This window comes from Nyctibius grandis, chromosome 22, assembly GCF_013368605.1.
Source record: "Nyctibius grandis isolate bNycGra1 chromosome 22, bNycGra1.pri, whole genome shotgun sequence".
Classification (NCBI taxonomy): domain Eukaryota; kingdom Metazoa; phylum Chordata; class Aves; order Nyctibiiformes; family Nyctibiidae; genus Nyctibius; species Nyctibius grandis.
Genome location: NC_090679.1, coordinates 3,754,690 through 3,768,020, shown reverse-complemented (window position 1 = coordinate 3,768,020; position 13,331 = coordinate 3,754,690). Strand labels below are relative to the sequence as shown.

The following is a 13,331-nucleotide window of genomic DNA, read 5'->3' as shown; positions in this document are numbered from 1 at the left end:
GCAAACAGATATGCGTACGTTTAACATAGGTTTTATATCTCTTTCTCTCTTTGCAACCTTAAACATGCCCTCCAGAACACTTACCTGAACACAAGGTTCATTTCGTATTTACATATTTTCTGGATAGCAAATATATCCTCGGGCTGTTTATTTCTGTGTAACAGCTTTCTGTCTCAGTTTCTTTCCGGACAATAAAAAATAAAGATGTCTCAGATTGGTAGGGTCAGAAATAATATGTGAGCAACTTAGGCAATTTCAACTTCAGCTGAGAAATAACCTTCACTGTTTCAAGCTTACACCTTGGTACCTAAGTCAGAGAAAGTATTTGTTTTGCACAGACTGTATTTCTTCGTCATGTTCCCAGTATAGTCAAGTCATTTTTTATGTTGTTTGGGAATGTAAGTCTGACTGAGCCGAAGCCCTGTACCCCCTTTTTGGAAGCACAATGACACCTTCCATACTGGGAATTTGGCTTCTGAGGGTATGTTTAGAACTCAAGAAATAAACATATCATGCCCCATTTGTTTGGATTTTCCTCAGGATTTACTTTAAATGAAGTGCAGATACAATTTTCCTGGGTAAACCATTCACCTTAGGGAGTGATAAAAACCCCTTTGGCCCAATACAATCACTGCAGTCTATCTGTTTAGATATATGTGCTGCCAGAAATGTAAAATGCACAAAGCTCAAATGAACAGTAATAAGTAGGATCCATAAAATAAATAAGACCTGTCTAGGGTGTAATTTGCACAGCTGAACAATTGAATTTTACAGTGCAATTGTGCTCTCCAGTTTCTTAAAGAGGATTCTGAAACTTTTAGCAACCACAATGATTTTGCTCTTTACATGCCAGAAAAAGCTGTGCTTATTCAAACGAAGTCATACATAATCGAAAATAAATTCATTTTGAGCTCTTCCTGATACATAGATATTCAAGGAGAAAGCATGCACTTGGAAGAATTTTGAAAATGCTACAAGGGGTTGCTGCTCATCAAACTCATAATGCATGGGAGAACAAAATTTTATGTTAGATTTCCAAGCTGTGCAGCTAAGTGTAGGATAGGTATCATGGCTGGAGAAAGCTGACTACCAAGCTGTTGAGCAGGATGATTGGCCTGGGCCTTCTGCATCAGTACAGTTTGGGAGAGGGAGAGTATCAAATTAACCTTTAGAGTTGCAAAGAAATAGTTGTGTAACATAGACAAAACTATTGATTTTAGTCAGAGTCTTTGTAATAGCTTTAAATTGGTCTGTAATTGGAAGAACAAAACTGAGATCTAGATACTTCAATCACTTTTTCCATAGCTGTTTAAAGCCTACAAGAAAAGGTTCACCAAATTTCCTTTACAGTGTGAATATCATATTGCTGTAATGTAACTATTATAACAACCTATGTAGCTGATATACCTCACTAAAGGCAGAGGAAGGTTTGTATGTGGTATACACATGGTGTTTTTGTTTACTATTTATTACTTTATTTACTTGAATCATATAATTGTCTATTTAAGCCATGACTCTACTAACTTGTTTAGTCCAGGGCAATGATAAAAATGTTTCAGTGCTACTGAAGCATCACATATATTAATATATGAAAAGAACACAAAATGCATTGGGGTAGAACTGAGACCTTCTCAGTTAGGTCAGCCTGCATTTGCTGTCCTCACCATTCACGGATACACCCAACTCTAGAACGGATTCAGTTTCCCAAATAACTGCTCACACATAAACTGCCCCCTCGGCACTCCAGGGGCTCCACAAAGAAACCCACGGTAGTGGGTGCTGTGTACAGCGGGTATTTCTGTCAGGCTTATTTTCAATAAAGAGCTCAGATTCCTAATCCTGTTGAATCAACTCATCTTTACTCAAATTTATGTTAGTTACCTATAAAAAAAAAGCTGTCTCCTCCTTTGTTTCTCCACATTATCGTGGCTAGAGTTATTTTAATTGACTTTATTCTAAGTTGCCTCAAAAAAAAAAAGTGTCTGAACAGAAGTATCTGCACAACATTTTGAAAATGCTGGTGGTGATATTTCATTACAGCACAAGATATTTTTACCTTCTGGAAATATTTTGCTATAATAGGCAAAGAAATAGAGAGAGTATGTTAGAACTCATGAATGAAAATACAAGAATTCACTATAGTTCCTAGAAATGAAGAAAAAAAAACCACATACAAAAGACCGGAAAGATACATGTGATAATTTCTGCAATTGTACAACCGTGTTATTGGCAATCATTTCTAGTGTCTATAGAGCAGCTTTATTTCTAATGTAGTTTGTCAAGATTAATTAACACGGGAACTAACTTTCCGTTGTCCTCCCACTCCCATTTTATGTATGGCAGTTTCTCAACACTAAAGTTCATTTCTCAGTCCAGCTTTCACTGCTGCATTTTGTTTGACCTTGGACAAGTGAGCCAGTTGATCACAGTTACAGGGTCAAAAAGTCAACCCAGTAGTTTTTTTCCATTGTAAGCAGTGGATTTACAGAAGGAACGGATGGATATTTTTTTAATACTGTGCTGCAGTACACATTTAATTTTGATGAATGAGCTCTAGACAGGGTTTGAACCTATGAACTCTCATTATGAATCTGTCTAGGTCACAATAGGTTCATTAGTCACTCCAATAGAAATGTATCAACAAATTTACCGAGGTTTCTGTCTTAATATCCTGTCTGATATTTTTTTATTTGAAAGGAGCTTGAGTTTAAAATACCATCTTAAAAATAGTTCATAACATATGCAGAAATAGTAAAGTCTAAAACACAATTTAAATTATTGGTTTCTTTAGTATCTCTTCCCTATACTAATCTTTATTTAGTTAATTTTCTTCCCATGGCAATTCAGGTAGTGTATAGCTAAAGCCTTATATTTATTTTCAGCAAAATAAATTCAGACTTCCAACATGCATTTTTTCACACTTTCAAAAATGAATTGTTTTTAAACTGACTTTTCTGAAGTCTGGACTTTGTTTGTAATTGCCTGAAAAGACACTTTCTTTAGGAGAAAAATAGTATAAATGAGTCAAGGCAGCACCTAAATTTAAGGCAAAAAGATTTGTTTTCTTTGGGTAGATCTCCATGGATAATGAAAAAGTTCTATGAATTATAATTACGCTATGTGAATGCATCTACTTCAACCATATGACCTAACTCAAGTGATGGGTTAACCAGCAAATGTGTTTTCAAAGCAGTAAATAAACTTAGCAGATACCAGGTTGCAGTTTTGAAAACAGGTATGCTCTGTGTGTATGTTACATCTAGTGAGGAGACATTAGCAGGAGTCATCAGATCCAACCTCAATTACACAATTCACTGTTACAATACACACGTGAAGGCCAAAGACTTAAATAAAAGAAACCAATGTGATAAATGTGATGAAAGCAGTATGTCTGGCGACATTGCTCAAGCACAATTGTTTCAAAAAGTGATTTATTGTTTGAAAAAGTGATTTGTTGTTAGGTATTTATGCAACCTCCCTAACTAATGATGGGAAGGAAGGAAAAGAGTGGGAATACTGGAGGAGATAAATCTGAAAGACTTCCTGAACACTCAGAAGATCTTTCCCACATTTTCAAGTAAAGCATTCCTCTAAAAGTGTAGAAGAAAATGTGCCTCAATGAGATCAGGGATGTTATCTTTGCTTGCAAGCCACAATAACTGCTGTTAAATGTTTTACACCACTAGGGCTCTAGGTACCAACCCTTTGCACTGTGATTGCAACCTCCGCTGGCTTTCCGAGTGGGTGAAGGCAGGGTACAAGGAGCCCGGGATAGCCCGCTGCAGCGGGCCTGACGCCATGGTGGACAGGCTGCTGCTCACCACACCGACTCACCACTTCCAGTGCAAAGGTAGGAGCAAGCTGGGAGGCTCCCTCTTCTGTCCTGTCACTTTTCCTCATATGCAGTGCTTTATTTTTATACTCTTGGAAGCTGTTTGGTTTTAAAGTGAGTTTGGGGGGAAATTGGGTTTGGCTGAACCGTCACATTACATTCAAGTTGCATTTTCAAGTGTTCTTCCACAAAGTGCAGTTAACTGCACCACTGGAAGGAAAACCAGCAAACCACAGAAGAATTAGTATTCCTGTTGCTCGCACCAGATTGTATAATAGCAAGGTAGCATATAGGATGTTGTTAGAACTTATTTGAGCAAATAAATTGATTTTGGCCTTCTACCTACCCCAGAAAACTTTGGTAAAATAAGGCTATTTTAAAAATACAGAGCACTCCGGTTATTATGTACATTTACTTGAAAACTGAGAATTCTTCTGCAAAGCAAATATTTACCAAAAGTACGTTATCATTTGGATATCTGCAAACTGTCCTCATCAGGTCTCTATCAGAAACTGTAGGTTATGGAAAGTGTTTCATGTCTGAATACAGTGAACATTGATTTAGGAGAGGGTTGAGATGCAGCTGTTAACGATTGGGGTAGTCAATGATAGGAGCATGCTGCATTAGGGAGCAGATAGACAAATGATAAGGAGCATGCTTTTTTGTGCATAAAATAAGCAGCTTATTATTGAATGTAGTTTAGGATATACCTGTATGTTCTTATTGTAAAAAAAGTTTGAAAGGTTCGCTTAGGTTACCAGCAAGTATGTGAAGATGGAGCTATATTTATAGTGGAAAAGCTGGGTCAGTAGCCTCTCTCTCTCCATTAGAGATGGAAATGAGGGCATAAAGCCTGTTTTTATGTCTCTCAGAGTGCCATGCACATTTGCAGTACTGCTTGGCAGCATGATTTTATAGAGGCTGGGATTAAACTGCTGAACAAACAAATGATGGTGTTAAGGTGGGTTTAGAACACAGGTTCCCAAGCCTGAGCTGAATTTTATGTCCTTTCAAATACATTTTTAATAACTGTAGCCTTATTATTTAGTTACTTTGAAATGTCAGTCTCAAAACTATGAGAACTCTGACTATAATTATCAGAACTACAGACTTTACAGTAGTGTCTCAAATATGAAGTACAAATATACCCTAAATACTAAAAATATCGAATAATGTACTTGTTCACACAAAGTGAAACAAAGAAAATGGTCCTATTTACATATTAAACAGGGTCTGAAAATTAATCCAGAAAGAGAAACTAGTTGATTTCTTCATTCTGAAACTGTGATATATCAATAGTTACACTTACTTTCTCTCAAAACTAAGCAAGCAACTCTTAGAAAAGAGATAAGTAAACCTGTGATCCAGACTATTAAAAACATCTGTATGTTTTTTTGTGTAAATATTAGTTTGGGCCACTAGAAAGCTGGTGGGCTTTCTACTAGCACAACTGTCTCCATGGCTCACTTTATCTGAATAGAAAAGGAGAAAAAAGTGTTGATTTGGATGTGGTCTTTGGACAAGCAGAAACTGTTAATGGTCTGGACGAGTGGCAGTGTACTCTGAGAAGCTCTGAGCCTCAGAAAATTCACCTTTTCTTATCACAATACATATATTTTGAAAAACAATGCATGATTTGGCAGTCTAACTGAACCCGTTTCCCATGTGCCTGTGTAAGATGCAATGCCTCGTGCTATTCTATCTGGACATTGGTGATGCTCTTTTGTGGTAAAGCCAGCAGGATTTATTACAATGTCACGTGCAGGTTTACCCTCAGGCTGGAGCCACATGCCTGGCCTGTGACAGGGCATGCTGCAGCCTCTGTTTGTCCTGCAGCTGCATCGTCCTCTCACCATTGAGCTGTAGCTGTGACATGTGCCTGTCAGCAGAAGAACGAGACTGTGGGGTGACACAGAGTGTCCAAGGAAATGTCTGTACTTCTGCCTGTGTAGATTCAGTCTTAGCTGGAAGTACTGCTAGCACAGAGCTCGGGGTGGGCTGAACCCCCCGTCCCCCTGAAAGCCTGAGTCATTGCTGCCAAAGTCAGCCCGTGCTGAGCTTGGTACCTTGAGATGCTTGTGTAAAGGTAGTGCATAGACGTCCTCTGTGACCTCCAGTAACTTTTACATTAAAAAATGTAGAGTTTAACTTATTCTTGTTAAAATTATGTTTTTAGCCTGTGACTGAGCAGAAGGTTATGTCTCCTCAGAGCCAAGAAAATAAAAGTATGTAATGTGCAAGTCATGCAAACTCAGCTCTGCTTTTTATTAAATTGCCCTCCTAGTTATGCAGTAGAGGAAAGGAATGTGCTGGGCTGAGGGCATTTTGCTGTATGGATTTATAAATCAAATCCACAAGGGCAAACTAATGAACTACTTAACTGCTAGGAACCAACACTGTTCTTATTAGCTCCTACATTGATTAGCTTTGATCTATGCTATAGGAATAAATGGAAAATGTATGCGTGTGTATGATGAAATAAGTAAATAACAGAACAAAGTCTGGCTTAGTGACCTCTAAATCTAGAAGAGCAGCACTGCTGCCTGTCTCATGAGCTCTCCGAGGAGCTACCTTCATATATTCTTCGTATATTCTACCTTCAAGACGGAATTAGCTCAGATATGTCATATTCTACCCCCTGTCAGTGCCAGAAATTCAGACGTTATTTCCTCTTGCTGTCCTAACTCCAAGTTAAAAACATATATGGCATTTAGTTAGACATAAACGCAAAGATAGAAGAGAATGACAAGTCTTTTATTTCATTTTTTTTGATTTGTTACTTCTTGTGGGTTTTTTTCCTCATTATTGCATGTTGCACTCTGCCATCAGCTGTGCTCTGTTAACACCACCATCAGTATAGGATCAGGATACAGCCTTTACATTGCTGGAGCCTTTCAGCTGAGACTCCCTGGTACCCATTGCTGTCATGTTCTTACCCCGTGTTGGTGCTGTGCAAGTATTCAAAGTTAATGATGAAGGTTTAGACCTCATACAGGATGGTCCAAAGCAAATCCTTGACTGGAAGGGATTTTTTCATCCCTAGTTTTGGTGTCCTTCCGAAGCTCCACCTCCTATAATCAAGTATAAGCTTCTTTTCTTCACTTTCAGGATGTTTCACAATTTACTACTTATCATTTGTCATGCAATAACAGAAGCTCTGTGCCCACTTCTGATTAGCACAGAACCAGTTTTAAATTATTTTAAAATGTATTCTCTTAAAAATGACATAAAATTATTTTAGGGCTTTTGGTGCCTGGTATAATTTAAGCACTTTTAAAGTGTTAGGTTTTATGTTATTATGTGTAAAAGCCACTAACTCATTAATATTTGAAATGTAGCCATTTCAAAATCACCATTTCTTTAACTGTAAATGTAACTGTCTACATTGGCTTTCTGTAAAATATCAACAATAAAATATTGGTTGCCTTGGTACCCCAAATGTACTTAGTATTGTTTTGGTCTGTGTTCATTTCCCTGCTCACCCACAAACATCACTACTTCTCTGGAAGAGTTCTGTTAAAAAATGTGGTTTATTAAATGATTTAAATATGGCCATCTGTATTTACCTGCATACATTTACATCTTTGCGTATTTGGCTTTGTTGCACTTTGCCGAGATAGCTGAATGTTGATAATGATTCTTCTGGGCAGAACGGGAAAAAAAATAAGCTTTGAACTCTGTTAAAATTAAGGATGGTAGAACACTTTACACCTAAATATTCCCATAAGCCTCTAACTAAATCTTTCTTATGCATGTTTTTTTTTCATTTCTGCTGTTGCATCTGCACCTTCATTCTTGTAACCAGCCATAGAAATGTCATGTTATAGTTCCCTAGGGGTTGGTATTGCAGAATTTCCAGCACTGAGAGAAGGAAAAACTGCTGAAAGCCATATACATATATATATATATATATATATATAAGCCCGCTCTCTGGAGGTTGCCAACATGTTTTTTCAGAGCTGATGTTTGCATGTCCAGAAGAATACAAGCATCACTGAGACTTGCTTAGCACTTGATTTAAGCACTTAAAACCTCTCTGATCCCTGGGAATCCCATGCTGCTGTGTAAGGTTGCACCCACAGCGTGTGCCTTTGTGCCAACACAGGGTGAATACTGCATTAGGAAAAAATGTATGTGTGAGTATGGGAAGTATTAATTTTGTAATCCAGTTATCTGTTAATACACTGTGTTTTGCCTTTCCAGAGCCGATAGATATCGGTGTTGTGTCCAAGTGTAACCCCTGCCTCTCCAATCCATGTAAGAACAATGGGACATGCAACAATGATCCAGTGGAGTTTTATCAATGCACTTGCCCTTTTGGCTTCAAGGTATGATTACAAATTAACCACATGAAAAGCAATAGTGTTCCCCATCCCTTCTGTTTTCTTAATTGTTGTACCATGAGAAGTCAATTTTACAGGCAACTGAGCTCAAAAGATCCCTTACTCAAGCAGATTGTGTGTGACCTTTCAACTGTGCCCCGCTACAAATTTTATCCGGTGCAATCGGAAGGGCATTTCTTTCTCCCTGTGCTGTCCCTGAGCAGCTTGCTCTAGTTGACTTTGCTTAGAGCAGGGTGGTTGGACTAGACGATCTCCAGAGGTCACTTCCAACCTTGGGCATTCGCTGATTCTATGATGTAGACATCCATATGAAATGGCAAGTTGATTTTATCTTCCTTTTAACTTCTTTTCTTTTGCCAACAGCAAGATAACCATTTCATAGGCTGCCAGGCCAAAGAGGAGGCACTTCAGATTAGAATTAAGGGCCAGTTTAGTCCATGGTGACATAATGTTGATACCTGCTAGTTTACATCCATCTTAGATTAGCAGAAAGGTGATAACTGATCAGACACAACCACTAGCTTAGCTGTCTCTGACTTCTGAGCATCAATGTCCATAGAGTGATCTGCAAATGTGAAATCCTGTCGATGCCAAGCGTTGTGAGTATGCGGTGTCAGTTTCTTGGTAACACATTTGAAAATTGGAAAATCGTGTCATTGAGTAATGCAGTTTCTTTGGTAGTGATGTATAACTCCCATTGTTAACCCTGCATCATGAGAGCTTAAGGCTACCAAGACTTTGTTTCAGAGTTGATATAACTGGAAACCTAGCTCAGTAGTCAGTAGCTGAAGGATTAAGTAATAAATGAGGCATATGATCTGTTCACAGCCTGGGGGGGATCAGACATTATGGCCAAAGAAGTAGGTTGCAGCCTGTAGACTGTGATTTTATTTGCCTCGTTGGATATTTCTTAGAGTCTTAGTCAGTTGAAGCAGATGCTCATAAAACACAAAGTAATAAGAACTATAGGGAAAAAAAAAGAAGGGCAAAACCAGACATATGTGTGGGAAGTAAGCGCAAGTATCCGTGTCTTACGTTTCAGGTAGGATTTAGGAATTAGTTTGTTCTGATGATATCACCATTTCCCTTCTCTGTTTGCCTAGGATACATCCCAGATGGTAACAGAGTAATTGTGGTAGATCCCTGAAACACTGGAAAAGGGAAGATGTAAAGCTTATTTCTTCTGTTTCACCTCAGTGCCCCCATGCCTAGTACTCAAGAATAGTAACAATTCTCCTAAATAGTTGAAAAAGCCGTTGGAAATTTTCTCTCATTAAAAATCCGTCTACCCATTGGCCTATTAACCAACAACTTTTCTAGGATCTTAAAAGACCATGTTGTCAAAAATTCATTTAACTGAAACTAATTACTTGGTAACAATTGATTTGTCTTTGCAGTGAGGGATACTGTGGCTATTTATCTCCTCAGGTTAATAGAAGAAGAGTCATTTTAATTTGGTGTTTAACATAAACTACGTTGAATTCTTCTGGTGGGACTAAGTGACTGTTAGGATAACTTGAAGAGTAAACGCTTTCAAAACTAGCAGGAAAATACATAAATCTTTGTGTATGTCTTACTCTGTAAAGCATGTGTCATGGAACAGGTATCCAGGTTATTTAATGTAGAAATTTGTTGGTTATGAGCATATCTTTTTTTTTTTCCCCTTAGATCTTTTTTGTTTGGTTGGTTGGGTTTTTTTACATTATTTCTGTATTAACAAATGCACTAGTATAGATGCGTTTATACTGCTAGAAGACATGTTTACAAAGGGAGGATTTATTAACAAGAATAATCAAGAATAGTTATATTAGCAATCACTTCTAGTGTGCATTAGACCTCAGTATGCAGCATTTTACTTAGAAAGGTTCTGATAAACTCTTGAAGTGACTCAGTTTAAACATCTCGTAGAGCATCCAGCTTTTGTCCTCTCTCACACACTTTCTCAGGTAACATTCAGTGTGTGAATGCAAGACCTAAAACCACTTGTGAGCTTGTAAAAACCAAGCTGTCATCCAAGCATGGCAAAGAGCAAACAGACCTAGGCATGGCACTTAGAGCAGAGTTTAAAAATACTGACTGGATAACAGTACAGGGAGAATTGGTGGTAATTTAATAAGCAAAAAAGAACTGCGTGTCTCTGCCACAGGTTTTTGAATAAAAATGAAATATGACAGGCCCAAATGCAAACCATATGAAAGGAGCACTCTATCTACCACACAGTTCTCCACCAGAGATTCATGCTAATTCAATAACAATACCTTACTTCCTTCTCACCAGCCAGCACCAAACAGCTCTATCCATCTGGAAGCTATTTCCAAGACCTTGATAAATTGCCCTAAATCTGCCCTCTCAGCATTTGTTTTTCCTTGTTTGATGTAGATTTTGAAAAAAATCCTGTGTGGAAGAATGCATCAATAAAGTGAAAAACCCACCCCTTTTCCAAATGTAACCTCATTCAAATGACTTGACGGCTTCATAATGTTCCCTGGAAAGGGACAGACAGTTACAGGCTGCTTGCTGGGGTTCCTGTGCTCATGCTGGCCTTCAGAAAAAAAAACAGTAGGCCAACTAGCAGAAAGCCACCTAAGTTACCGATTGCCAAACCAGTGCCTGATGGAATCAGGAACTTCTACCTGTTAACTGTAGTCGCAAAAGCCTATAGCCTTATTTTTAACTATCACATTGATGATGACTCAGTCTCTTATTTTTCATGATCACAAAAATGTTTCTGCTATTGAACGTATACCTTATGGGGCTTTTAACAATGTGTGATGCTGCCCATGATGGGTTTGAGTAAATTTAAAAGTGACATAGCTCATGGACCACCTGAGCTGAGAGGCCAGTGGGCTGAGCAGTTGTGTTTGATGGGGACAGAAATACAGATTGCTCGCTTAGGAATGGGAAAGGCTATGTGCTGATAGCTGTCTTTGCTGCTGCTCTTTCCTTAAAATGGGTGATGAATGTGTTTGCTACAGATAAACCATGGTTGAAACAGTGCTTTTGCAGTTGTTCTTTGGGGACAAAGCCCCGAAGACAGTGGGAGGTGGTGTCAGAGTGCCACCTTCGGCGACTGGCAGGCGGCACAAGCTTGAGCTCCAGGGTGCCACCATGGCTGGCAGGAAAAGTCTCTTAATGTTATGAAACTTCTGTTTTCATATTAAACACTGACATAGGTGTAATTATCCAACGGTCTTTTTTTAAATCTCTTCTCCATAGCATTCTTTGAAAGATTATTTAAATAGTATGTGTGGTTTAGATTGTGAAGTGTGATTACAAGTAGAGAAATGAAGCTTTCTTCTGCTTTAAATGCTGCTAGCCACCTGCAGTGCAAGCGTGTGTGAGTGCGGCTGGTGGCTGGCAAATAGATAACTGTACCGTACTGATTCATTCATCCTGCAGAGTGTGTGGCTTTTATGTGTTCCCATTGATATTGTAAAATCGAGCCTATGGGTGTTAGAATGCAAGAGAATACTCAAACTTGCAATCAATAAGCCATTGAGAAAGGATTTACTTGAATAGCTATAGTAAAAACTAAGATGAGTGAAACCAACACTCAGTGTATTTTGCCATTGCTGTATTCTGAAAATGCCCTTTTGGATTTTGGCTGATTTTTGTGTCTTTAATACTTTTTTTTTGCTTAAAACTGAGGTAACAACAAATGAAGGAGAATAATTTTCTTTCTTCCAAATAGAGATATTTGTAGAACTGGGGAAAGAGAGTTTAAAATACATCTGTGTTTTGTCTGAAATGAAAGAACATTGCCAACCTGAAATATGAGATGCAGTACCTGCCACAGCCTCTTTGATTGCTCAGATAAATGGGAGCCTGAGCTGTTGGGATGCAGGACGTTTGTCAACTCTGGGTGCTGCTGTTACCAAAAGCTGTCTGCAATGGGAAGTGAAGATAGGTGAAATTAGTATAGCACATCTCCCACACTTCAGGCAACAGATGCTGATGTGTGTCTGTGGTAGAGTTGCTCTGTAAATTTTATCCAACTCTGTTCACCTCCCTCTTGAGTTCAGCCAGTGTCCTGACTTCTCTAGCAGTGCTGCAATATCTTGAGGGTTCAAGCAATTTCACCAGTCATCCGGAATGACAGATAACAATTGGAAAAATCCTGGGAAAGCTCTTGGGCTTTGGAGAGACAGTGTTCTTTGCAGCCAGACTCTTGTGGTGGGAGGCATTATAGTGAAGCCAGAATGATATTTAGTGAGGAAGCTGGCTCCAAAGTTCTGCTAGGAATTTGGCTTTTCCTCCTCCCTGCCCCCTGCGCCAGGTTTTCGTCCCTGGAAAACAGGGTTAGAAATTGAGAATCTCAGAGCAGAGTGTCTCTGGGATATGCGGGATTTGTGTCTATCACATGTTGTACGCAGATATAAGTAATGTGCCAGCACGTGAGCAGATAGATGTAGCTGAGCAGAAGCTGTGACTGCTCAGCCCAGGGCTAATAAGCAGGTTAGATCAGTACAGACCCCATACCATTAGCATGTACTCAGTGCTGCACTGTGTCAGTCGCTCATGAGGGTGCACATGGCCTTGCGTTTGCTTGGAGCACGGGCAAATGAAGTCTGCTGTATTTGCACTTTGCCGTGTAGATGTACTTCTGTAGCGGTACATGAATAATCTGTCAGAGTCCTAGAGAAATGGCTGTTTGAGGAGTATTCAACACAGAACTGATCTTAAAACATAGATATGGCAGTGTTTGCTCATGTACAGATATTCTGGCCAGCTCTTACAGCTCAAGGCCGAGACAGTGCAAGTTTACTCCAATGGGCCAGTTTCTCAGTTGTGCTGGTTTGGGTGGGGTTATATGAATGTAACCGAGTGCTGATGCGTGCCAGCTGTGTGAGAGTCCGTGCCTCATTTGTTAGGCTAATACTGTTTGGAAATGTAACCCCGTGCTTTTGTTTCTGTGGGTCTATTAACATATGCATGTAAGTCCCCATATACATTATTCAGCGCACAAATAAATCCCCAAGTTGGATTTGGAAAAGGAGGAGAAATTGGAAGGAACTCTTAAACCAGCCTGCCCTCATCCATGTGAGACAGGCGAGCAAACATCTCTGCCTTCACATGTTACTGTGTCTTGGCCTCCTTCCTCTCCCAGTGTCAGGGCTGGGGGGGAAAGGCGGTGGAATGTGAGGTCAATGCCAAGT

The 13,331-nt window shown here is 39.2% G+C and overlaps 1 protein-coding gene across 1 annotated transcript in view; it reads left to right on the top strand.

Annotated features, from left to right (window-relative positions):
• Nucleotides 1-13,331, top strand: part of SLIT3 (slit guidance ligand 3) — a 524,461-nt gene that overhangs the window by 442,642 nt on the left and 68,488 nt on the right. Inside the window, exons 25-26 of the mRNA XM_068417108.1 lie at nucleotides 3,687-3,850; nucleotides 8,036-8,160. Of these exons, the coding sequence (XP_068273209.1) occupies nucleotides 3,687-3,850; nucleotides 8,036-8,160 (289 nt within the window). The remainder of the gene's footprint in view (nucleotides 1-3,686; nucleotides 3,851-8,035; nucleotides 8,161-13,331) is intronic.